Raw genomic sequence first — 25,544 nt, 5'->3', positions numbered from 1 at the left:
TAATACAAAATAAAAATACGGACCTTAGGGAAAATATCTGATTTGAGTTATTACAGAAATATTATGTTTGCCATCTAAAAAATATTGTCATTTTGACTGTAACTGTGCAAAAATAAGTATTTTAGTTTCTATATTTAAACTTTTCTTTTGCTTCTTTTTTGTTATTTTTAGTTTCTCATTCCACAGGTAATTATGGATCTGATCAACGCTACTGATTACCTGCTCAGTGTCTCTACCTTAGTAAGAAACAGCACTCACTTACCAGCTCCTGCCTCAAAAATGATCATTGTCATTCTTTTGTTCATGTCAGCTACAATTGGTACTATCACCAATGGTCTCTACTTATGGGTGCTAAAGTTCAAGATGAAAAAGACTGTCAACACGCTTTTCTTTTTTCATCTCATTCTCTCATATTTTATTTCAACATTGATTCTGCCATTTATAGCCACCTCCTCCCTTCAGGACAATCACTGGAGCTTTGGAACCACCACGTGCAAGATCTTCAACAGCATTTTGTCTACAGTAATGTTCGCCTCTATTTTCTTCCTCTCAGCCATCAGTGTTGATCGTTATCTTCTTACTCTTCACCCGGTGTGGTCACAGCTGCACCGAACTCCACGCTGGGCTTCCAGCATCATCTTGGGAGTCTGGATCTCTGCCATTGCCCTCGGCCTGCCCTATTTGGTTTTCAGGGAGACACATGAAGACCATAAAGGAATGGTGATTTGCCGAAATAACTACGCTGTGTCTTCTAACTGGGAAAGCAAAAAGATACAAACATTAAGAAAGTGGATTCATGTAGCCTTTTTCATCGGGCGCTTCTTACTGGGCTTCCTTCTGCCTTTCTCCATCATCAGTTTTTGTTATGGAAGAGTAGCTAACAAGATGAAATCGAGGGGACTATTTAAATCCAATAAGCCCTTGAAAGTCATAATGACTGCCATTATCTCTTTTTTTGTGTGTTGGATGCCCTACCATGTATACCAGGGCTTAATTCTCATTGGGAACCAATCATTGCTTTTAAAGTTGACTGCCATACTTACAGTGATAAGCATTTTTTTCAATACTGTCTTTTCTCCCACACTCTACCTATTTATTGGGGAGAACTTCAAAAAGATTTTCAAGAAGTCCATTCTAGCTCTGTTTGAGTCAACATTCAGTGAGGATTCTTCTGCAGAAAGGACAGAAAACTTAAATTCAGAAGGCTACATTTAAATTCAGGGGTCCAGAGCAAACATGAACTTAATCAATTATACCACCAGATATAGAATATAGTCCCCGTATTAGAGAGACATCTAGGCTGTACTATGTAGTTAGATCTATGAATATTGAAAGGGCTGTAAGAAAGTAAGCAATAGGTGATGTTATAAATGTAATTTTTCCTCTTTTTTTAATTGTGGTAAAATACATACAGTTGACCCTTGAACAACATAGTTTGGACTGCGTCAGTAGTATATAATACATATAATGTACAAGTATGTTTATATTACTCATAAAGCTTCCAGTCAACGGTAGGCTATTAGTAGTTTTGGGAGAGTCAAAAGTTATACATGGATTTCTGACTCCACCAGGGGTCAATGCCCTAATCACCCATGTTGTCCAAGAGTCAATTGTATAAGATAAAATTTGCCTTTTTCACCATTTTAAGTGTAAATTTCAGTGACATTAAATAGATTCACAATGTTTGCAACATCATCACTATTTCCAAAATTTTTTAGCACCCCAAACAGAAACTCTGCACGCATTAAACACCTCATTGCCCGCTGAGCCTCCACATAATTTCCAATCTACTTTCTGTCTCTATGAATTTGCCTATTCTAGATATTTCATATAAATGGAATCATACAATATTTCTTCTTTTGTGTCTGGCTTATTTTACTTAACATAATGTTTTCAAGGTTCATCCATGTCGTAACATGTCTCAAAACTTCATTCTTTTTTATGGCTAATATTCCATTATATGTATATACCATATTTTGTTTATCCATTCTTCTCTTAAGAAACAGTTAAATTATTTCCACCTTTTACTGTTATAAATAATGCTACTATGAACACTAGTATACAAGTATCTGTTCGAGTTCTTGTTTTGAATTATTTTGAATTATTTTTAATGGCTGGGTCATATGGTAATTCTGTTTAACCTTTTGAGGAACCGCCAAACTTTTCCACAGCAGCTGTACCATGTTATATTCCCACTAGCAATGTACAAAAGTTCCAGTTTCTCCACTTATTATTTTATATTTTATTATTACTTTATCATTATTATTCTCCACTTATTATTTTCATTTTTAATGTATAGTCATCCTAGTCAGTATGAAATGGTGCATGTGTGATTCTTAACCTCTGATTTTTAAGGCTATGAGAATATCTATTTTTAAATACCAATAATATCCATTGATCTGAATTCTCGGTCACAAAATCTTCTGCAAAAAGACATTTGGACTGAAATTCTTCTTTATTTTAGATAGCACTTAAGTTATGTAATTAATATGAACAAAATTTAACATAGAGATGACAAGGCACTCATCTTGTCATATCCACGTTAAAGTATAAAGATGTTTATACTTTGATATTTAAGTATAAAGAGATCTTAAATGTCTCTTTTTAATACCCAGAGATTAAGTTGTCTCAGAACTATAGAACTAAGACATTATAAATGTTTAAGAATCTATCTGGGTAATATCAGAGTATATTTAATTTTAGAATAACAATAACAATATTAATTCATCTTCCCTGGTTTTCAAGTTTTGCTTCAAATTTTTTGTAATACATCACTCTCCTGAGTTATAAAGGACCATTTAGTATTGCTGACCTATTACTTTTAGTTAGTTCTATCAGTCACAAGATAGCAATAAATAGATAGTTCAATTGATACAGAATGGAGATATTTAGACCATAATGCACACTCAGCCCCTAAATATTCCAGCTAGTTTTCCAACTAGCACAAACCATCCCAAACCACAGGCATGTATCTTATTTAGAAATCCCCAAAATGGCTGATATTAATTACAAGGGATTACAGTAAGGAAGGGAAATTAATCTTCATTACTAGCTTTTTATAGAAGGAAAATAACAGTAGTTCGATGCCCTAGAAATTCTGCTAATTGATTTGGTATCACTGCTTCCCTGGGCAACTGGGGGCTTGGTCTCTCTCGCTTTGAATACGAGGGATAAAAAGCTTTGGGTAGATGAAAACTTTCATTGCTGGCCCTATTTCAAGCTTTTGGAGCCTGAATGGTTTCCCAGAGAGGGAAGAGTCGGAATGATGACCAGGCTGTGGCTCTGAGTGTCCCTGCAGCAAGAAGGGGCTGGTGCTTCTTCCCTCTTCACACTCTCCCAGGTTCTGACAAGCCCACTGAAGTTCATAATGCAGGACTTAAGAAAGTTATTAAATGGAACATAGGATTTTTGAAACAAGAATCATGTTTGGGAAACCTAGCAGCTACAGAGAGAGCCATTGCCTCCCTCAGACCTGTTACAATAACAAATAAGGAAGTGCTCTCTCCAGGCTCTGTTATGTACATTGCTCCATCTCTCTAGAGATCATAAACTCCTCCAGAACAGAAAAAATTTATCGACCACACCATTTCTTTTCTGTAATACTATATGTGATCGATATCCAGTAAAAGATATTTAATGAAAATTGAATATAAGTTATCACAACGTGTGACTTGAAAAAATGATTTTAGGTGTAAAATAATAGGATCAAACCAGATTTTTACTTAAGAAAGATTTACATCATGCCTACCTTGGACCAAAGCATGAGTCTAAATGCTTTACAAATGGTAACTCACTTCGTTATAAAATTAATTAAATAATTAATTAATTAATTAAAAGGAGTTCACTAAATCCTACAGGAATTCTATGAAGTAGGTCATATTATTATCTCTATTTTACAGACTGTGGAACTGAGGCACTTGCCCAAGGCCACATAGTAAGCAATTGGAAGAAACAGTATTATAAGTCTAGGCAATCTCGTGCTAGAATTTGTGTTCTTAACCACTATACTCACTGCTTGAGGTCACTGCTTGGAAGCAGTGAGGCTGGGCTTTCAGCCCAGATCCACCTAATCTGTTTATTTCAAGTCACCTTCTTGGCTGCAAAAGTCAATCAGAAGTGCCTAGAAAATGCCGTAGACAAAGTGAAAAAAAAAAATTGAATTGAACTTGAATCAGATTTGCGTGGTAGTCTGGCTTTATCTCTACTTTGGCGTTTTATTTGGGGCAGGTTATTCACATTTTCTGGGCCTCAACTTCTTCGTCTACGATATGGGGACATCTCCAAATGAGATTATGGATATGAAATGACTTCTAAAATATAAAACACTACATAAATATAAGATATTAAGAGTTTTTTTAAGAAGTCATTTTAAATTTTAAGAAAATGGGGTGTAAACTTTAAAAAAAAACTCTCCCAAATGTATTTTTTTAACTTCCCACAAAACTATGGTTAACTTCTAGAAAATCCACTTGTCATAGTCATGTCTATATCATCAACCTCCTCACTGTCGTGAATTCTCAGGGCCCAAGAGGTTTATATGCGAAGAATTAGTGGTTCTGCTTTACAGAACTGGTGTGTAGAGATAGTGTTTCAAAACAATGTTAATATGTTTCAAGTGCCATTTCAAATTCTTTCCTCAAGAAATGGCTCCATGTTTTAACAAGATGAACACGCATTTCAGCTATTAACAGCTATTGTTTAAGTATTCAAGAGGGTTTGGGGTATAAGGTAGGATGGTGAGCACAATGCAAATCTGATTCAACATTCCTGAGAAACTAGGGGCAACAATTATGTACTAGTATTGTTTAAGTATCTGACACCATGGCTGATGACTCTGAGAATACTACAGTGAATAAGACACATAATCCCTGTCCTCAAGAAGCTTAAAGTCTAGTTCTGAATATGCCTCTTCCTTATAATTATCTGAGACACATTTTTAAAACACCAGTGTCTAGGCCTTACCCAAACCAATTAAACTCAAAATTTCTGGGGACAGGACCCAGGAATTTATGTATTTTTTTTTAAGTTCTCAGTCAACTCTAAAGTACAACTCTATTCAATGGGAAAGAAAAAAAAGTAGAAACATCATTACAGTACAAAGGAATAAATGCCATGTTTGTAGTGACAAACGAAAGCCCCCAACCCAGCTGAAACCAGTCACAGATGTTTTCCTGGATAAGTCTTGCAGAACAGTGTTAAATGTGTAAAGAAGAGGAAAGATAGTGCAACAGAGGAAGCCAGATGCGTGAAAGTCCCAGGGGAAGAAAGTACAATGCTCTACCGCAGCACAACCCAACCTGCAATATGCATATAAATCACCTCATGATTTGTTTAAATGCTGACGCTGAATCAGTAAGTCTGGAGTAGGGCTGAGAATCTACATGTCTAACAGGACCTTAGGGGATCCATTGCTGCTGGTCCAGAGCAAGAAAGGAGCATGATTAGAGCATAGGTGTGAGGATCTGGCTTGGCCAGTATGAGCTGGAAAGGCCATCCAGGCCTAGACTCTGAAAGCCCCTGCTTTTGGAGACTCTGAAAGCAGCATAAGTACAGCAGGTCCTCAAATAGCATCATTTCATTCAACTTCATTTCATTATAACATTGATGAGATGATGTAGGAACTTAACCCTTATTTATATCAAGAGTTATATCAAGGACTTTGGACTTGATATAATGGTATTAGGGAGCCATTGAAGGGTCTTAAGCCAAAGAATCACAGAATAAGATTTGCATTTTAGAAAGATCACCTGGCTGCTATCATGGAGAGGTCAAAACTGGGTGAGTGGTCAAATTGGACAGCGTTGCAGTCACCCAGGTAACAGATGATGTGGCCTAGACTAAGTGGCAGTGGGGACAGAGAAAAGTAAGGAGTCTTGTCTTGTAAATTCTGTTGGTTCAGAAGTCGAGGAAGAGGGGAAAGATGAAGATGACAGTTAGTGTTCTTGGTTGAAAACAGCAGATTTTATCCTGACTGGCTTAACTAAAAACTAATTTATTAAAGGACATTAAGCAGCCCACAGAATTATCAGAATGGCTGGAGAAATATTCAAGGCAGCAGTGCCTAAAACAGGAGCAGTGCCTAAAACATGCCACAAAATTATCTAGATCAGGGATCTGTGGTTCGTGTTCTCTATTTTAATAAGTGGTACAAACTGCTGCTGCTGCTGCCACTGAGCCCGAAATACCAGCATCTTGGTTTTGTGCAAGTGCTACTGCCACCAATGCCACTTCTGCATCAGGTTTTGAACCCTCCTGTTTCTGAAAGCTCTGCCAACACTGACATCAGGAAAATGGAAACTTTTTCACATTGCTCACTTCCAAATTTAATCTTGCATGAGGGGATCTGATAGGCATGCCTGCATCCTAGCTGCAAAAGAGGCTGGAGGGCTGAGTTCTGATTTCTATGTGGGAGGAAAAAGGATATTCACAGTGTGGAAATCTCCCCAAACATAAAAACTATTCAAAAGATGATGGTGTCCATTGAATTTAACTTAAAACGCTTTTCAAAGGGATTAGGTCCAGGAAGAGAGAAGCAAAACTGCATTGCGTGAGGAGTGACTGGGAGGTGAGAATCCAGAGGCTCCGAGAAAAACAACTATTTTAAACTTAAAAAATTAAGGAGTAAGTCCCCCTCCTTCCCACAAAAAGTAACTCTCGCACATTCTACCAATTAGAGATTAATTTGTGTTAAGGGACTGCTATTAAAATGCAAATATACCTTTTAAAACTGTTGTTTCATTCACAACTTAATAGGAATTACTTTAATCGGCTTCACATCCAGCAGAGTGCATCTAAACACAGTATTTAGAATATTAGACTTTTGATTGTAGCCTAGAAGGAAAACTTCTGAGTTGGAGATCAAGCCTGAAGTGAATTTTGGAGACTCCGAAGGCAGCATAAGTATAGCAGGTCCTCAAATAACATCATTTCATTCAACAACATTTCGTTATAACATTGATTAGATGTTGTAGGAACTTAACTCTTGTGTATATCAATTAGCCTATGGTAAAATTGGTTTCATTATACGTCGTTTCGTTTAAAGTCACAGAACCTATCGACAATGTTAGGTGAGGACTTACTGTATAGGAAGTGTAGCTATAAAAGAGAAAAACAGAGAGGTATTCTAAAGAAAGAGTCAGTTGATGACTAAGAAAAATATTTGCCTAAATGTAGTATGGCCCTGAAAATCAGTTTTATATCAAATTGTTTGGGCCACAGATCCTATCTCCCCTGCAGTTAAGGCCAGTCACCTGTTTAATTTGGTTCAGGCTTTCCAGGAGGTGGCTCCTCTTCCAAGTCCTGTCCTTCCCCTATAGGAAGGGAAAGATCACAAAGGTGGAAAGAGAAACAGTTTTTCTAATGCTTCCCATTGTTTTCCTTGTCTTTTCACTAAATTCTGAACTCCCTGAGAGTAAGAACAGCATCTTATTCCTCATACACTCCCAACACCTAGCTCAGTACCTGGCATGATAAATAAATACTTATAAATAATTGGATAAATACATGAATGTCATTATTATTTAATTTTGGAGTTGGAATTTTTTGTATTTGTGAGATTTTTAGGATGTCCTTCCTCAAACATGCTGAGGACCTACTGTATTTCTTTTGCTTCACTTGCCAAAAAGAGCAAACAATCAGGGGGCTGCCATCTGATACTACTGCTTTCCCTTTACATCCCAAGCAAAAGGAACTGAAGAGTTAAGTGTATATTAACAATTCATTATTGAAATCTCTATTACTTATTTACTTCCTGCTGGAGTCAGTATGACCTTAGTGACAACACTCAAAGACAGTGAAAATTATTCATTATTTTTTTCTGTATCAAATCAAATCTGATTCCAGGTCCCTTCCCCCATAGTCCAAAAGATCCCAGGAGAGCACTAAGGACTTATGTCCTTAGTAGCCTGCTCTAATATGCTTTTTATTCAAGTCTGCAAGACTCTTGGAAGTCAGGGGCTCCATCCCTTCCTGCCATGTAAGTTGAACTATGTAGGGAGCATTTTTACCAAAGCTAGGATCCCAGCAACCATTCTCTTCTGATTTCTTGCCATATCCCCAGTGATTGGGAAAAAAAGGGGGTAGGGGTCAAGGATTTTGACTCATCTTACACTGATAACTCACTATGTCAAACTTCACCTCTCTAAACTCTTGGAGAAATTAAGGCATTCCACTAGAAATGTTAACTGCAGCTATCTCTTTGTCTTCCCAGCTGTCATCTTTCAAGAAAAAAGGTGACAAAAGAGTCCTCATTGTGACCTTTAGGACCTCTTTAGTCAGTATGCCAGATATCTTCTGCTTGCCTTCCAAATCCACACTCAATCATCCTTCACCCTTTGAGGCTAGGACATCAACAAGTCTCCATGTTTCCTGATGTCTGGTTGGGTTTTGCCAATGGGAAGCTCTGACAGGAAATGGATGGAAGATGGAGAATGGGGTCAGGTATTTATTTTCCTAGTTCTTTCCCTAAGAGGTCACCTGGAGTTGGCTGTGCTTCTTTGCAGAAGGTCAATGCCTTGTCTTAAGGGTCTATATATCTCTATGCCTGGATTCCAGACTCCCTTTTTTTCTCCCTTCAAGTTAATCATGAGAAAAACATCAAATTCCAATAGAGGGGCATCCTACAATATACTTGAGCAGCACTCCTCAAAACTGTCGGGGTAATTAAAAGGAAGGAAAGTCTGAGAAACTGTCACAGCCTAAGGAAACATGATGACTAAATGTAATGTGGTATCCTGGATGGGATCCAGAAAAAGAATTTAGAGAAAAACTAATGGAATCTAAATAAAGTATGGAGTTTAATTAATGTACCAGTGCTGGCTCTTTAGTTGTGACAAACATATCATGGTAATTTGAGATGTTAATAACATGGGAAGTTGGGTGATGGGTATATGGGAACTCTCTGAATTATCTTTGCAACTTTTCCATAAATCTAAACTTATTCTAAAATTTAAAGTTTATTTAAAAAGAGAGAAAGAGAGAACTCAAAGTACTATACACTTATAGTCAAGTAAGGAATGCTGAAATCGATTTACAAATAAATGTAAAACTGGCAAGACCAGTCAATATGCACAGAATAAAAATCAATTTTTATGAACAGGAAAAATTTGCTTACTATCAGTGTTCAAAAAGTTAACTTCTACCTCTACAGAGTTGTAAGACAGCCCAGTAAAAGACAAATCTTATATAGCCCTATAGGACTAGGTAATCCTGAGAAGCTCCAAAATTCCATTAAAAGGATATCTAGAAATCTCTTTTCCTGTTTCAAAATATTTTACAATTTTTTTCTTATAAAGAATGCAGATGCCAAAATCATAAAAAGGCTTTACAACAGAATTAGCTGACTTAACAAAAGGGCCAACAGAAGTAGAAATATTCAAAAGGTTACGCAATGTTTTGCTAAGTTATCACAACATTATGAACTGAAAAATAACCCAAAGATCAAGACAATTTATCACCCTGCCTTGAAGAAACTCTACAGACTGCCAAAGATATACATCACTGCCTTCGAGTTAAAGCATTCATTATGTTATATTACCTAGGCAACATACCAGCAAATGGTACAGTAATAAAATATGAATTTAAAAAGCAAACTGAACAAAAGAACAATCAACATCAAGTTCTCAACTAAATTCTATCCCCTACATGGTTCTACAAACTATTCATGTTAAAGATAGACTCAGCTCTTAGGTGAGAACTGTCATTTTCCCAGGCCTCTTATTTTCATACAGAGGGGCTTTAACTGGATTAACACTCATACCCTCAGTTTCTGCCTCTGTAAGAAAAGGCTCCATAACAAAATATATGAAGAAGAGTTTCCATGACAAAATATATGGTTGTGATTTGGAGCATTTGCCCTTAGATTTTTTTTTTAAGCTCTTATTTAAATCTGTCTGTTTCCTCTTTCCTCAGTCTTACTGCATGTGACAAGTGTCTTGAAGCCAGAATTCACATGGATCTTTCATATTTCAGTTTCAGGTACTCTGGTAGAAGAGTGACTCTCTCAAAGTAAATTCGAAAAGTGACTTCTGAATACAATCTATTATCTCATGCTTGACCATGGGGGAAAACTTGCTGATCACTCCCTATGTGACAATTTCCACTCTATGTCACAGAAATATTTCTTATTATAAATGAATAAATTACTATTCTGGTTCCACCTCAATTTGTGTGCATTTAGTTAGATTTCTCAGAACCTGATCACCTCCTAAGCACTGAAAAAAAATAAATCTCTGGGCTTTGAAGTCAGAGGCTAGATTTCTTCCTGCCTTCCCCAAGACGAAATATCTACCTCTTTCAGTTGCATTTTTACTAATTAACATGCCCCTATTAAAGTCTCAGGTAAGAGGCATATTTTAGAGCTAAATCTTAGGAAAGCTCTGCTTATTCTGAGAACTATGAAACAGATTATAGTTCCTTCTTTCCTTTCCTCTTTCAATAAGAAAGTTTAGCATCAACTGTAAGGGATCTTGTAGAAGTGGTTCTCAATTTTTCCATGTTTGTGAATATTTTGTTAAAATTTAGGGCAGCCAACTTGAATTAAACAAGTTAAAACAACTCTAAATAAATTATTCTACCATCTCAGACGGCCTAGAATGCATTTGTAATTAACCCATTATCCATATGGTCCCTTTTCAGCATTGTGGAGCCCTTTGAGAACTATTCCTACCCAGATAGTAATTTCTGATATAGGCACAAGGCAAAGCTCTCTTGAACCACCATCTTCCTCTCAAGTTCCAGTGAACTACTCCTTCTTTCCTTAATGCTATGCTTTGCCTTTGACTTCTAAGTTGAAGAAAATTGTACATGTTCATCTCAACATTACATATGATGGACATAATGTTTTACAACAAAAATTAAAGTGATATATATATATATATGTGAAAACTTTGCAACATACTATATCACCTCAAGCACTCCAGTCAGAAACCATGTTTTTACTTCCCCCATTGTGACTTACTGACATAATTCTATTTTCTTTGTTACTAATGCTTTATTATTATTCATATTTTAGTATTTTATTGCATGTATGCCTTATCTTCTTAAATTCTTTGTGGAATGAGACTAGATGTTCAAAAAATAAATAAAATACAGAAAGGTAATACTTTCTCTAGTGTCTACTCTCTACTGACCTCTACAGGTAGAAAGGAAGAGTAAGTGAGACGCAATCTATTACTGTATTACTTACGTAATGTCCAGGAGATCCTTACCCAACAGGAAAGTTTAAAGCAACTGGTGATCTTTGCAATGCTGACCATTACTGACCAGACTCCATCTATTCACAGAATGGATTTCCTAATTTGCTAAAATCTATTCACTGTGAAAGACCTCTAGGAACCATGTATCCTGTTTTCAAGAGATTTCCCTTTCTCCCGCACCCATATACAAACGGACACCAAAGTCTTCTCTTGTTGTGGGTCAAGGCTAAGGGCCTCGATGTCAAAGTTCCTTCCAACTCTGTAAAACTTGAGTCTGAGAGTGGAAAAAAGACTCAATAGTCATAATGACATAAAGGTGCAGACAGTGCAACTTGTCTGTGCTTTACAGACAAATGTCAACAAATGTAGGAACTCCTGCGATGCAGCAATCAGAGATAATGTGAGATTTGCTTCTCGTTTTTACAAAACGTTTCTACAAAAAATATAAGGCAGCTGCAAGATAACCAGCAAGAGGCAGCTTCAATTTTGTGTAGAAAGACTGTTGATTATGCATGGATTATTTTCTTCCATCACACTACTTTGTATGGATAGCAACAGTCAGCGATATCATATTCTAAAACAACAGATCCAAATGTATAGGTATATTGTGCCTACTGAGCCCATATCAAAGATCTGGGTAATGCAGTCAGGGTAACACTATTATTCTTCATCTAAATTCTCAAAGCTCATAGGAAAATAATGCTAATCTGATGCATGTTCGAGGAATACGTTATGCGGAAAAGAAAATCAAGCCTTTGTTTAATTTTACTTACATGCTAATATGTCCCTACGGGAAACAACACAGATTTTAATATCCTTATGTGCATTAGAATATGTCATTTTTTGTATTAGTAGCAGGTTAAAAAGTTTATTAACAATCACACACTTTCTTGGATAAGAATATTTTTAGCAAGGATATTTTCTAAAGGATTGATCTCCAAATGTGTATTCACATAGCATACCAATACCTTTTCCACAACTGCAAGATTACAATGATTTATAACAATAAGAGGAGGAGACAGTGTTATTTTATTGTTTGGGGTAAGGAAATTTTTGAAAGATTTGTAGATTTTATTTTCATCTTCTTATATTTTGTGATTCAATTGATTCATTCTATTCACCTATCTTCATAATGGGCATAATATGGGTTTAAGCAAATTAAAATTTTTTCAAAGTCTGGAAACAAGCTTTCTGAGCTGAAAAGTGTTTCGTTAAAAGGTGTTCAGAGAAGACGGCCAATAAGTGTTTTCACTCGTTTAAAGATACACACTGAGCACCTTCTACAGAGTTGGGTTGGTTCTGCGCAGGAGTTAGCCCATTGTTTTTCAAGAGCGCACATCCGGGTCATCCACCCGAAAGCCAGCAGAGGCTCCGCCCCCGTAAGGGCGGGGCCACGGGCGATTTGGGTGTCTTCCTCCCTAGCGGCGGTCCTTCCTCCCTGCGCGTTGCGAGGAGTTGCGCTGCGCGCGTCCTGAATCCGTCGCATCCCCACGCGGGCTAGAGCCATGGCTGAGAGTGGCCGGACACCTCAGGCCCGGGCGCTCCTGCAGCAGTGCCTGCACGCCCGGCTGCAAGTACGCCCCGCCGAGGGGGACGCCGCGGCCCAGTGGGTGGAGGTAACGTCGGTCCCGCAGCTCCTATTATCCTCCGGCCCCTGCAGTTCGTTCTGCAATGTCTGGGTGACTTGTTCCCCAGCGTCTTCCTCCGAGCCCGCGACGTGGCGTCCAGCACGTGTCGTGGGCGGTGCGGGACGTAAGGCGGGTCCGGCCAGGGTGCCTACAGTTCCCTGCCTGACTTCGCCTGTCTCTTAATCCCTGCACCATCCGCCCCAGCTCTTTCTCCCTTGGACCTATTCCTCTATAGGAGGATTGTGTTCCCTACTTTGGACCGCGGGAATGTGAATTGCCTCTCACCGGCTGCCTACCTGTGCTCGGTGGACTTTAGACCTCATTGTGTCAGATCTCTTGCTTCGAAAGAGCAGAGGCGTTGCCACGCCCTTCGCGTTGCTGTGCTGGGATGGTTCGAGCTTGTAGGCTAGATATGTTGAAAACGTTGAAGATCTCTTTTGATGAGCTCCAGATCCTCTCGATTTTCCTGTTACATTTACTGTAGCTAGATCTTAGCATAGAAATGAAATTTTCCACGAAACAGTTCTTTTTTCAAGAAACTTCGAAAATTTTGACTTATTTCCAAATAGAAATAAAGACCACTGCTTTATAATAACATTGCCTTGGTATCAAACACATTTTCTCCAAAGAATTTAAAACATTTACACCACTATGATTTCCTTCTACTTGGATGTTTGCCTTTTTAAAAAACAACCTGCACCTAATCCTTTCAAAAACAAAATGTTCTTTGAGGCCCCTGACTTATTTTTGAGGTAAGATGAAATGAAGAAAAAAGCTAGTTCGTAATTAAGACTTTTGGAAGTGCTCAGAAACTTTAATGTAGGAGCATCTCCACTTTTCCTACCTGCTGAATTTAGTCTCAGATCTAGCATTCCTTAACATAATCATTGTCATTATTTTAAGTAATATTCATAAACTATGATATATGGGTGATTATTCTTAAAATGTGATCCTTTGCTAACTTGGAAATATAAGCATAAACATTCCTATATTTTCCCCTTCCTTTTCTCAAAAATTCGTGTTTCTTATTTCTTATTTTTGTTATGGCCTTTTTTTGAGGTCTTGATTTCTCTACCATATTTTGAAATTTTGTTCTTTTTATATTTGCCATCTCATCAAAAAATTGCTTATTTTTATAGTTGCCTCATGGGATTTTAAATCTCAAACTACTAATTATTTAGATTTTTCCCTTTTATCTTTTTATATTCTTCATGCCTGTATTCTTCATCTCTTTATACAAAAGTCATATTTTATTGCAGCCTTCCAAACTACCAGTCTATGTTTATAAACTTCAAAAGCTATTTTAAAGTTTTACCTTCACTCCCACACATGGTTAAATTAATATAAAGAGATAGTAAGAAAGTAAATTCCTCTTTCTCAAGTATCCCCTTCCTTATTCTATTATTAAAAGTTCTAATGATTTAAAAGCATTGTTTTAATTGTCAAAGGTTTGAAGGATACTTTGTATGTCCTTAGTTTCATTCATTTAGAGCTTTGCAGTCATAGGCTCATGTTTTTCTTCTTGGGAGATGAATTTTTTAAGCTAGTGAGAATTAGCTGTACTTTTCTATACATTTGAAATGTTTTATACCAAAAGAAACTATAAGGAAAGTGATTCTGACTTGAAGAGGGGAATTTGTAGGCCACAACTTAAGATCAATTATTGGAATAAACTTAAAAAATACCTTCATGAGGAGGTAGTGTGGTGAGTGCAACAGGTATATATTTCTGCAAATAATTCAGTATTGTGACATTGCAAGTGTCCAAATATGAATATGCTTGAGGATATTTTCAGTGGAGAGGCCTGTGACAGTGGTGCAAATAACTGTGAGATTCAACCTGCCAGCTCCTTATTATGAGTGTGCATTGGAGGTCCTTGTTCCAGAAGTACAACTGCATTTTTTAAAAATTACTTCTTTTCCAGGTAAGTCAGGTGTAAGTGCAGACTGCATTTACATTTACACAGAAGACAATTTAGATAACATAAATCCTGTAAGATACAGTAGAACTTAAATGCATTCAATAGACAAATTGAGTTTCTTTTAAGTACAAAATAGTCTATAAAGTGCTTTGAGAGTGAAAATGTAAAATAAATTGTGTACCAGCTCTTAAATTTATTTTTACGTACTAACTTAATAAACACTTATGTCTCTCTTACTTTGAACCAGGCACTGTTTTAAGCCCCTTACAACTGTTAACTCATTTAATCTTTATAATAGCTCTTGGACTCAACACAGTTAATCTATGAAATAAAAAACTTAATGATTCACTCAGCAGCAAAGAATCAGCAGCAAAATCAAATTCGTTTATTAAGTGTCTCTTTTACATGTGGTCTCTAACCTACAAGGACTAATAAAGAAATATCCAAGTCTTTATATAAAATAAATAAGCTTACATTTCTGATAACACACAATTTCGTGATGTAGACCTTAATATCATAAATGCAGTTTCCAAGGACTTATCACTATATTTATTTAAAGCATTAACAATAACAAAAAATAATTGGATGATTTCTTAGAGTTTATTGAAATAGAATCAGACCCTTATTTTCATGACCTGCAAGTAAATGGATAAGGAGGTACAAAGAGTGTTCATGTCAAAGGACATATCAGTCACGCTGTTGCTTATACATCAACCATTTGATATAATGTGGATTCATTTGGTGTTAAATAAACACCCTGCAAACTAAATGTCTCTGACAGCCTTACTTAGAGGGGAGGAGGCTAGTTTATAGCCCTAATATTGTTGATTAGAAGTAAATGTTTGAAGGTGAAACTTGTGGTCTTCACTGCTCTTGGCTATATTTTAAACTTAATTTTTGAAATAAATGAAAACAGGGGTGATTGAATATTGAAAAAGATTTTCTCACATACTTAAGAAATCAGTATTGTAAATCAATGTTGTAAAAATTTAATTCTCTTTCTTTAACCTCTATATAACAGTTGTAATATTTTATTTATTTACCTCTGTATCTCTATACAAATGTTTCTTTCTAATCTGAGTTCACTGTGCTGATTTATCATAGGTTCAGAGGGGATTAGTGATCTACGTGTGCTTTTTCAAGGGAGCTGATAAAGAACTTCTTCCCAAAATGGGTACGTGTTTGATGCTGTTTATTTTTTAAGAGTGACATTGTATAGCAATAGATGGATGAATTTCCAGACAGGGCAAAAGGCATAATCTTAAATTGTACTGGTATACAAGTTTTAAATGACAACTCAGTGTACTGGTTTTGACTTTAGCTATTTGCCTGTTCCAAAGTTTAAAGTGGGCAAGTGTGGTGGAATTCTTTTAAAACATCTGCAGCATTTTGGATGACTTATAGAATGGTTTATAAGAGTTTACACACACATACAGACAGCACACTGAGATTCAGTCAAGGATACAGAAACTTGTTGGAAGCAGGGTGGCCACATAGAGAGAAGCAGATGCTACATTTCTTAATATAGTTTTTTTAATCTCCCAGAGTCCCTAGCAGGTCTGTAGGTGATACTGTATGTATGAAATATGAGTCCCGTCTACGGCCATGCTACCCTGAACAAGCCCAATCCTGTCTGATCTTGGAAACTAAGCAGGGTCGGGCCTGGTTAGTACTTGGATGGGAGACCACCTAGGAAGACCAGGTGATATAGGCATAAAAAATAAAAAAATAAGGGATTGTAACCTGACAGGGTCCTTGTAATCTGTGAGGTTAACCAAGGGTTGCCTCGCCTGAAAAAAAAAAAAAAAAAAAGATATGGGTCCCTTCAAATCTGGACCACTCAAGTTTGCATCATTATTACGGAAGAATTTACATTAACCATTTAGGCATTTCTTTCTAGGAAATGTGTATAAATATAAGGTTCTTCTGATTCATTAACCAAGCTCAGTGTCATATCAACACCCTCTCCAAGGGCAGAGAAAGCAGAGTCAACGTTCAGGCATCTCTGAACAACAATTTATCTGCCTTCAACTTTCCAGTATCCTGAATAGTCCATAGCACTGCACATTCCTTGTGATAATTAATAGTTCCAGATATACCAAATCAAATCGTATACTATCTCAGGACAGTATTCGATGTAATAATTATGTCCAAAAAAAAAAAGCCTGAAATAATGGAGCTATCCCTTAAGATTAGGGACAGGTTATATCTTCTTTATTAGGAAAGGACAGCACCCATTAGTTCAAGTAATAAGAAATATAAATTACACAAATATGTAATTGAAGTATGCAGAAGTTAACCTAGTGGAACTCAAGGGTGAATAGCCCAGTGAGGAATAGCTTGGACAAAAGGCTAAAGCTCCTGGAGAGAATTTTGTGCTGAGACATCATACATGTTTGACAATTTGTCAGAGGATGAAAACTGGACTTACAAAGGGACCTACAATAGGTGAGGATGGAAAGCCAATAACTATAATGGTTTAAAATTAGAATCTAGATGATAATAAAGAGCTTCGAAGGATTTAAAGAGAAAATGAAATGAGAGCTCCTGTTATAGAGGATGATTTGCCAGGACCTAATGCTTGGGTGTTGGACATTCTGTCCATTTTCCTGAGTATTTTGCCTTGAATTAAATCTTTATTAACCATAAAAAAGTATAATAGAAATCTTCAATAACAGGAAGAGAATTTTTGTTGTGACTTACGACTGACTGCAGAAAGTTGTTTCATATATTCTTAAATAGATCTTAATTATAAGCTGAAATGAATCAACTACATCCAAGCTGCATTTTGTTTTATAGTAATTAAATCCTATGTGCTACCGTATGTCTCCCTGAGTTCACTTTGAATACATATATAAGATTGTGGTGAATTAAAAATACCGAGGTCCACCTTAACTCTTTTAGTGGATAGTCTAATACAAAGCTTTATATATCATGATTCTCAGTAAAAAACTGTGACTCTAAGAATCACATTCTGCTGGTGTGAATTGTAAGCAAAATAAGTCCATCTATTATTTATAATAGTAGTTTGGGCTTTCCTTTATTCCAGGAGACAGAATAAGCCAGTGTGATGGGATTCTCTTAAACTCCACCTCATACTTATTACATGGATTCAGATCTTTCCAATTAAATCATGTTGCCTTTGAAACATAACAACCACTTATATCCATAAAGTCTGAAACAGCATGGCTAACATAGAGATGTGCAGAATCTTCCCCAATTCATCTTCAGTATAATTGGACTGAGATCCAGAGACCTGTCCAAGCTTAACTTCCTGTATATATTAGATACTTGATTGATAACCTGTTTTAGGATCTTTCAGTTCCCAACATGCCATTAATTCATTATCTCATTTTAATTTAACTTACTGGCATTTGTACTTGTATTATATTCTACATACTGATATTTGTTTAACAGTTTGAATTGAATTCTCAGTTATTGTCAGTAGAGGGAGGTATGCAGGAGTATAATAAATTATATTTCAGGCCTGTTATTCCAAAATTGCTTCCTTAGTTTGTTACAAGAATGAGGCCTAGATAGCTAAATAGTGATTTCCATTGAAGTGAAGTGCTCTGGAGAGTTACAGTTTCCTTAGAAGCAAGCAATAAAGACTGCTGGCTATACAGCAAAGTCCTATTCATAATAGAGAATATTAGAGGTATTTTTAAATAGATGTTAGTTAAGTAAAAATTGATAGTGTTTAATGCATAGCTTAGGAATTCATATGGGTGTTCACTATGTTAGGTTTTTACTAGGTTAATTCTATGAATTAACCACACTTAATCCTTATTTACTACAGACCCTGTAATAATTGAAACCATCGATTACCCCACCAGAAAGCATACCTTTTCAAGCCTAATTATTAGGCAGGAGTATGAGGTTTCTATAGTTTCTTTTATCATTTGTCCTCTTGGGACTATTGTTTACAAACAGAAGTCATTTATACCCTTCATAGAGGTAGGGAGACCCTAAGGCTATTTATATTAGGCATTTCTTATGTTTATTGTTTTGAAAATGGCTGATGATAGATGTGAAAGTTTTCTAAGTTTAAATTTCTAGCTACACATAAATATTTATGATGATTTTGACACTTATTAGCTATAAATATAGTTTCATAAGTGCCATAAAAATAATAATACCATGTCTTCTTGTATGTATATAAAGAAATTGCCAGTAACTCTAAACTTTTTCATTTACTTTTTCAGTTGTAACAATGAATTTCTGATGATTCTTGCTTTCACCTTTACTCTTCTCCCACGGGTTAGATTTGTAAAATGATTAATTCATATAATAGTGCCTTTAAGATTATGAAATTGTAAAATCAGCTGGGTTTTAAGGAGGCCCAGGTTTTTTGAACCTGGAACCTTTGTCTCAGCTTAGAACTCAGAGCAAATAAGTTTAAAAGAATAAATGCACTAAGATTTTTATTTAATATTCTTTGTTATGAATCAGAATTTGGTGTGAGGAGGATTTATCATGGTCTTTTTCTAATGGGATTTGCTTACGAAATAGAAAAAAGAAGAAGGCAAAATCCTGTGTATTTCTCTGGGCCAACAATATTTTGAGTTTCCAGTATATAGTTAATTTAGTCCTTTCTGGATGAACTAAATTGTTATGAGCTCTTAACTGCCAAGTCACATTTAAATCATTGCCATTTTCGACATGAAATTTGCCCTGTTTTTCATGCTTAGTTCATTTAGCTTAGTGAAGCAGTTTTTAAAATCTAAATATAGACTTTGGGTAAAAAGCATGAGCTGACAAATTGAGTTTTAAATATTGAAACTTGCTGACTAGAAAATTGTTGGATTTCTTTATTTTTTTTCCCTTCATTTGTTTTTCACTTCAAAATGTTTTCCCTTTCTTCCCCACCCAGTTAATACACTGTTAAATGTGAAAGTAAGTGAAACAGAAAATGGCAAGCACGTCTCTATACTGGATCTACCTGGCAACATTCTTATCATCCCTCAAGCCACTCTTGGTGGGAGAGTAAAAGGAAGAAATATGCAGTATCACTCTAACTCTGGAAAAGAAGAAGGGTTAGAACTTTATTCCCAGTTTGTGACTTTATGTGAAAAAGAATTAGCGGCAAACAGCAAGTGTGCTGAAGCGGGGGTTGTGGTTAAACATGGCACTTACGGGAACAGGCAGGTGTTAAAGCTGGATACCAATGGACCATACACACACCTAATTGAGTTTTGAAAAATTGAAAGTTAATTTCTACATTTGTTTTCTGGTATAAATGATCTGGACTACAATTAAATTTTCTTCCCCTTCTTCTTGAATACACTAATCTTCAGCATTTTTAGACAAGAAAATCCTGGGTCCCAGCCATAACTCTACAACCTACTAATTGGATGACCTTGCCAGTCACCTAAACCCTAGACTTCAGTCACCTTTCTTTCTGCTTTTCCCTACACTTGGACTTGAAATTTTGAAAATTGCTTTCTATTCACTTTATGGTCATTGCGGAATACAGCTCTCTAGCTGTATTTAAGTATTTTGAAATGAAGAGTTTTGTGCAATCAAGGAAAATATATTTCTTATACCCTCAAATGTATGTAGTATGTAATAAAAATAACTGTTTGTATTAAAATTAGGTAAAATCCAACACTAACCAATTATAATTCAGTCAGTTTTATTTTATTTCAGTTTTCTATATTTTGAAAGAATATGCAATTTACTGTTTTTTCAACATATATGAAAATGTAATATAGAAATGTTATTGTGAATTATAATATTACATGCCAAGGATTTCCAAACGCTTTAAATTATTTTAAGAATCTTTAGTTGATATTGAAACAAGGTATCGGGAGTGAAAAGTTGTTTTTACTTAATATAACGGTGTGTTAATACTCTGTTTCTTAATTTTTTGCCAAAACAATGTATGTCTCATTTTTTATCTTTGGTTTTTAAAAGTTACTGTTTCATGAAATTAGTGTTCATGATTTTTTACAAAGTTCCTTTCTTGTTGAATTAGATTGCTATAAAAGGAAGAAAAAGGGAAGCTTTCTACTGGAATTAGTTGAAAATAAATTCACTTGCTCATTTCCTTATTATCTATTAATGAATATTTGTGTCCCCCGCCCCCCGCCGCCCGAAATCATATGTTGAAGTACCCCAATATGGTAGTATTTGGAAATGGGGCCTTTGGGAGGTGTTTAGATTAATGAGGTCATGAGAGTGGGATTAGTGTCCTCATAGGAGACACCAGAGAGCTTGCTCTCTCCCCACCATGTGAAGATTCAGTGAGAAAGCACCCATCTACAAGCCAGGAAGAGAATCCTTACTAGAAAATGACCATGCTGGCACTTTGATCTTAAAAGTCTAACCTCAAGAACTGTGAGAAAATAAATTTCTGTTTCAACCAGAACTGCGAGAAAATAAATTTCTGTTTAAACCACCCAGTCTGTGGTATTTTGTTGACAGCGTGAGCTAAGACGGTGACATAAGATAGACAGCTAATCGAGTAGACTTTTCAAGGGCAAGAAGAAAATACATAAGAAATTGAAAGAATAAATGAATCCATAAAAGATAATATTCAGTTTTTGCAAACTCCTCTGAAGTGATTTAAAGAGATATTTTAAAGAGTAAAAAACAACTATTTCTAATTACCAGAAAGATGAAGAAATTAACTTGAATAAACAAGTAACTGCTGAAAATTTTTTGTTTAATGATTTCTTTAGTTCCATGTTCCTTAGATACTTAAAATTTTTATCACCAAAAAAAAAAAAAATCCTATTTTCTCTATATTCTTCCTGTACTTTTCTATTTTGGAACTTGAGAATCAATAACTGGCTTGGTAATGAGCTCTTTGTCCTTAACTTTGGCTTTATTGATTCACAATACACTTATTGAAATGTAATAAACTATTCATAAACTTGCAAACTCCAATTTTCTCAAAGTTTCTACAAGGAGGTGTATATGTTTTTCAAAAAGATTATGTGCTTCCTATTTTAAATCATTTTGAGTTTGTGTGTAGGAGAAATATTGACTCACAGCCCTAGATTGCTCTTTTACAGTTCAGGCAATTCTCTTTAAATTTTTTTCATGAGGTACTTGTGGAGAATAGCAATTTCAACTACATGAAGGATTATTAAGTAGAATGTGATGGCTCTTTATTTCATTTCCAAGGAGGCTAACTAGCACAAGAGGGAAAAGGCAGGAGAAATAGTGGATATGAAAATAACTATACCTTGGCTTTCTGTAGCTCTTCTGGCCCACGGTGCTCAAAGAACCTTCAATAAATGTCTCATTTTATCTTCACAGTATATAATGAGGATAGTGCTGCGGAAAATTAAACGATGCTTAAATGATTTCTCTAAGATCACATAATAGGAATAATTTCAAAATTCCTGACTTTTCTTGTAATGAGAGTTGTTAAAATTGAAATTGTCCTTGATAAAGGCTTAGCATCTCCCAGTGTTGATCATTTGAGAAAGAACATCCAATAAATTGATTTCTTTACTAAATTAGGTGGCAGTTGTAAGTCACAGGGTTGTAATGCAGATGGGTACTAGACTTATCATGGTGATCACATCATAAGGTATATAAATATCTAATCACTACGTTATACACCTGAAACTAATATATTTTATGTCAACTATAGTTTAAGTAAAATAAAAATAAAGGTGGCAGCAGGATATCACCTAATGTAGGTGCCTTCTTCCTCTGTTTTTCTAAGATTCTAGAATTTTTGAATTAGAATATCATTTCTAAATACTATTTTAATCTGTCTTTAAAGACAGCTGATTCAGTTAAAGAGAATACTGTGTGTAAAACATGGACTACCAATGAGTGTGGTTTTAATATTTTGAATATACTCAGTAAAATCAAACACACTTTTATCATTCCTTCATTAATGCAAGTCAAAAGAAGGCATACTGTTCATAAATAATATCTGTATTAATGATTTATTGACTCTATAATGAAAGAAAGAAACTTATCAAATATAAGGATCAAATACAATAGAATCCTATGCCACTTGTTTTAGGAACTCACTTTGGTGTTGTAAGAGAACAATGACGTCAAATTTTTACTATGTATGATTAGCATCGCAGAGGACCTGATTTGTTATGTTATAGTTAAATTGATATTGAAAAAACCCACATGACAATTAAACTAATATATTTAGAAGTGCCTTACCTATTAATTTATTGAAATAAGACTAGTTTCTGAAGAACTACTAGAAAACTAACATTTTCATTCTGAAGCCACACTTTGGTAATGACTTCAAATGGCTATTTATTTTGAAGACTTCCTAATTATTCTCTTTCCTCCTATTTCTCCTATCTCTAATCCTTTTTTACAGACCATCTTCAAAATATTGTTCCTAGAACATTTCTTTCCCTATGATATTATACTGTTCAGAAATTTATAACTTTTTTTTTTTAATCTACAGGGCAAAGTCTAAACTTCTAAGGTAGCAAGAAGGTTCTCCATACACCTTAAGAGTGAATGAAATTGCGCAGGGAGAACTGTAAAGGACCAAAGTCAGACTCTCAAGAAAACAAAGGGCAACATATGAGAAGCCAGAGGACACTATAGTAGTCCCCTTCACTCACAGTTTCACTTTCTATGGTTTCAGTTACTTCTGGTCAACAACAGTTCAAAATTATTAAATGGAAAATTTCAGAAATAAGCAAATCACAAATTCACTCTATCGTATCTTTTTAATATAACTATTTGTGTAATAGCTCTGTACCTTTAAAAGATGTATAGAAAACAAGTCTTAAAATACAAAAAGGAAAAACTATTTCATTTAAGAAAAGCTGTATTTGCGTCCTTCATAAAACAAACTTTTTGCGAATCAAATAAAAATGTCTTTATGAATTTTGATGCATCAAGCTTTATTAGACCCTTCTATATTTAATACAAAATACGGCAATTCCGTGAGACGCATCACAAATAGCCAATTTCGTGACAAATATGACCCTACTTTTTAATGAGCTTTTTCTGTTGAATGAATTATTTGTAGTGGGTCAGCCAGCATTTTTCTCTTAAGAAGCTTAATAAAATTTGACCTATTACATCAGCTTTTCTTCTGAATGTGAAAAGATCAATTTATGTAGAGAATGCACCACACCCCTTGTAACAGTATCTGAGAACCATTAGCTAATACAATTATAAACAGTTGGGGCTGGGAAAGTAATGTGGACTTTTTTTTTTTTTTTTTTTGAGAGGAGGTATGGAGTTTTTAGAGCATGTCTGACCATACTAGCAAAAATGCCATCCTTGGATCCTACTTTGAGATACTGTTTACTTAACTTTGTGCTAACAGAGATAAACTAAGGCACACTTTCTACTCTAGGCATTCTTTTAATTTACTTTGCAGCCCCAAGTTAAGCCTCTTTTTGAGAAGATGCAATCATCTTCAAAGTTTAGTTTGCTCAGTGCCTGGATTACCCTTTCTCCTGATTATATTCAAATAGTCCTCATGGCTTTGATTTCTCTTTATTGTATGCATACCTACCTTTTTTAAGCCAGATGCTGAAAATGTTCTGACATTTGCTTAATACTGTATCATAGACAGTTGCTCTGCACTTAAAAGTTGTGTTCCTGCATCTCACCCTGGACCTACTAAATCAGGATTTCTGAGAAGGGGCTTGCAAATCTGTGTTTTAAAAGTCACTTTTCCTTACCTGTTACACAAACTAGCAACTGGGAAATGATTGTGTAGTTGTAATATCTCTGAACCAAGGATCAAGAGGCTTTAGTTGGAGTTTCAGCTTTCCCACAGACTATGTGTTGTACTACTCTAGGGTAACTCAGTCCAGGACTCATCATAAGAGAAGGATTTGTATTTGATAAATTCTAAGATCTCATTCAGTTCTGTCACTTTGTGGAACTCTGAAAACCGAATCTTACATAGAAGGAGTTAGTTAAACTTTAATTAGAGGAACTGGAAAAATTGTTTAGGTTTATATTCATCTAAGCTACAGTTGTCTCTTAATTCAACTAGCATGTGAGTTACTCTTCTAAATAACTAAATTCTGCTTGCATTGCATTAGTTTTTATTTGGTTCTTAAAAGCTGACCCACAGAATGAGCTTCAGACATTTCACTCAGCCCTTTGCCGTTTCATAGCTCCATGTTTCCTTGGTGATTCCAGTGTTCACAGTCTGTCAGGTCCACTTTGAGCCATTGCCACTCTGCATTCCTTTTACATTGTTGATAATATCCTTTTTTTCTTCTTTTCCTTCTTATAAAGAAAGTGACTTATTTTCTCAGGGTTCTGAATTGTCAGAGGTTACTGCAAATTTTAAAGCTATATTTACTAACAAGAAAGTAAAGTGTCTCACTGTCTTAAGCAATGATTAAATTTTATGCTTTTGATTGCCTTGGTGTTGGGTAGTGTTTTTTTCCATTATAAATCTGGGCCTAATTTTACTTTCAAGATGATTTCAGAATTTTATTTTAAATGTTATTCAGTGTTCTTGAGCTATCATCTCATAAATAATAATGATGAGCATCCATATCCTCCAAAAGGTTTTTTAAAAATCTTTCTTTTCAATGATGATATAATTTGCTAAACTTTTCCAAAAATCTTATTGGCAGTTTCTTATTTATTAATGTCATGTGACCAGAATAAAGTTCATCCAGTATATAGTCTATATTTTTGCATTTATCCTAAAATATATGTAGGATTTAGTAATGATATATTAATTTCTTTTTTTTCTTGATATTTTCATTTAAAAAGAAGAGTGAAAAATTATGCAAGCATTTCAATACTGGATCATTGCTACTCTCAGTTTAATTAATATTTGAGATTATTTAATTAACCAGATACTTACTACTTATGTGA

The 25,544-nt window shown here is 35.3% G+C and overlaps 2 protein-coding genes and 1 pseudogene across 3 annotated transcripts; all 3 read left to right on the top strand.

Moving 5' to 3' along the window:
- The first annotated feature begins 192 nt into the window (after positions 1-192).
- On the top strand, positions 193-1,342 carry GPR33 (G protein-coupled receptor 33). The gene has a single exon (XM_023521157.1). The coding sequence runs from the start codon at positions 193-195 to the stop codon at positions 1,213-1,215; it is 1,023 nt and encodes a 340-aa protein (XP_023376925.1). The 3' UTR covers positions 1,216-1,342.
- An 11,238-nt stretch (positions 1,343-12,580) lies between these two features.
- Positions 12,581-23,577, top strand: DTD2 (D-tyrosyl-tRNA deacylase 2 (putative)). Of its 2 annotated transcripts, XM_011376406.2 has the most exons (4): positions 12,581-12,811; positions 15,849-15,918; positions 19,618-19,780; positions 23,143-23,577. In XM_011376406.2, the coding sequence occupies exons 1-4, from the start codon at positions 12,701-12,703 to the stop codon at positions 23,165-23,167; spliced, it is 369 nt and encodes a 122-aa protein (XP_011374708.1). In that variant the 5' UTR covers positions 12,581-12,700; the 3' UTR covers positions 23,168-23,577. The 2 variants fall into 2 exon arrangements, with proteins under 2 accessions (XP_011374708.1, XP_011374707.1); XM_011376405.2 differs by lacking the exon at positions 23,143-23,577 and having other exon boundaries at positions 12,584-12,811; positions 19,618-21,629.
- LOC111730005 lies at positions 16,340-16,458 on the top strand (annotated as a pseudogene).
- Positions 23,578-25,544: the final 1,967 nt, after the last annotated feature.

This window comes from Pteropus vampyrus, unplaced genomic scaffold, assembly GCF_000151845.1.
Source record: "Pteropus vampyrus isolate Shadow unplaced genomic scaffold, Pvam_2.0 Scaffold297, whole genome shotgun sequence".
Lineage (NCBI taxonomy): Eukaryota > Metazoa > Chordata > Mammalia > Chiroptera > Pteropodidae > Pteropus > Pteropus vampyrus.
The sequence above is the reverse complement of the archived record's forward strand: the minus strand, read 5'-3'. Positions and strand labels throughout refer to the sequence as shown.

Excerpts from the sequence above, each read along its gene's own strand:
- DTD2 (XM_011376405.2), top strand. The coding sequence starts at position 12,701 with ATGGCTGAGAGTGGCCGGACACCTCAGGCCCGGGCGCTCCTGCAGCAG. Across the intron at positions 12,812-15,848 it reads CCGCGGCCCAGTGGGTGGAG|GTTCAGAGGGGATTAGTGAT; the intron begins GTAACGTCGGTC and ends GATTTATCATAG. Across the intron at positions 15,919-19,617 it reads AGAACTTCTTCCCAAAATGG|TTAATACACTGTTAAATGTG; the intron begins GTACGTGTTTGA and ends TTCCCCACCCAG.
- GPR33 (XM_023521157.1), top strand. The coding sequence starts at position 193 with ATGGATCTGATCAACGCTACTGATTACCTGCTCAGTGTCTCTACCTTA.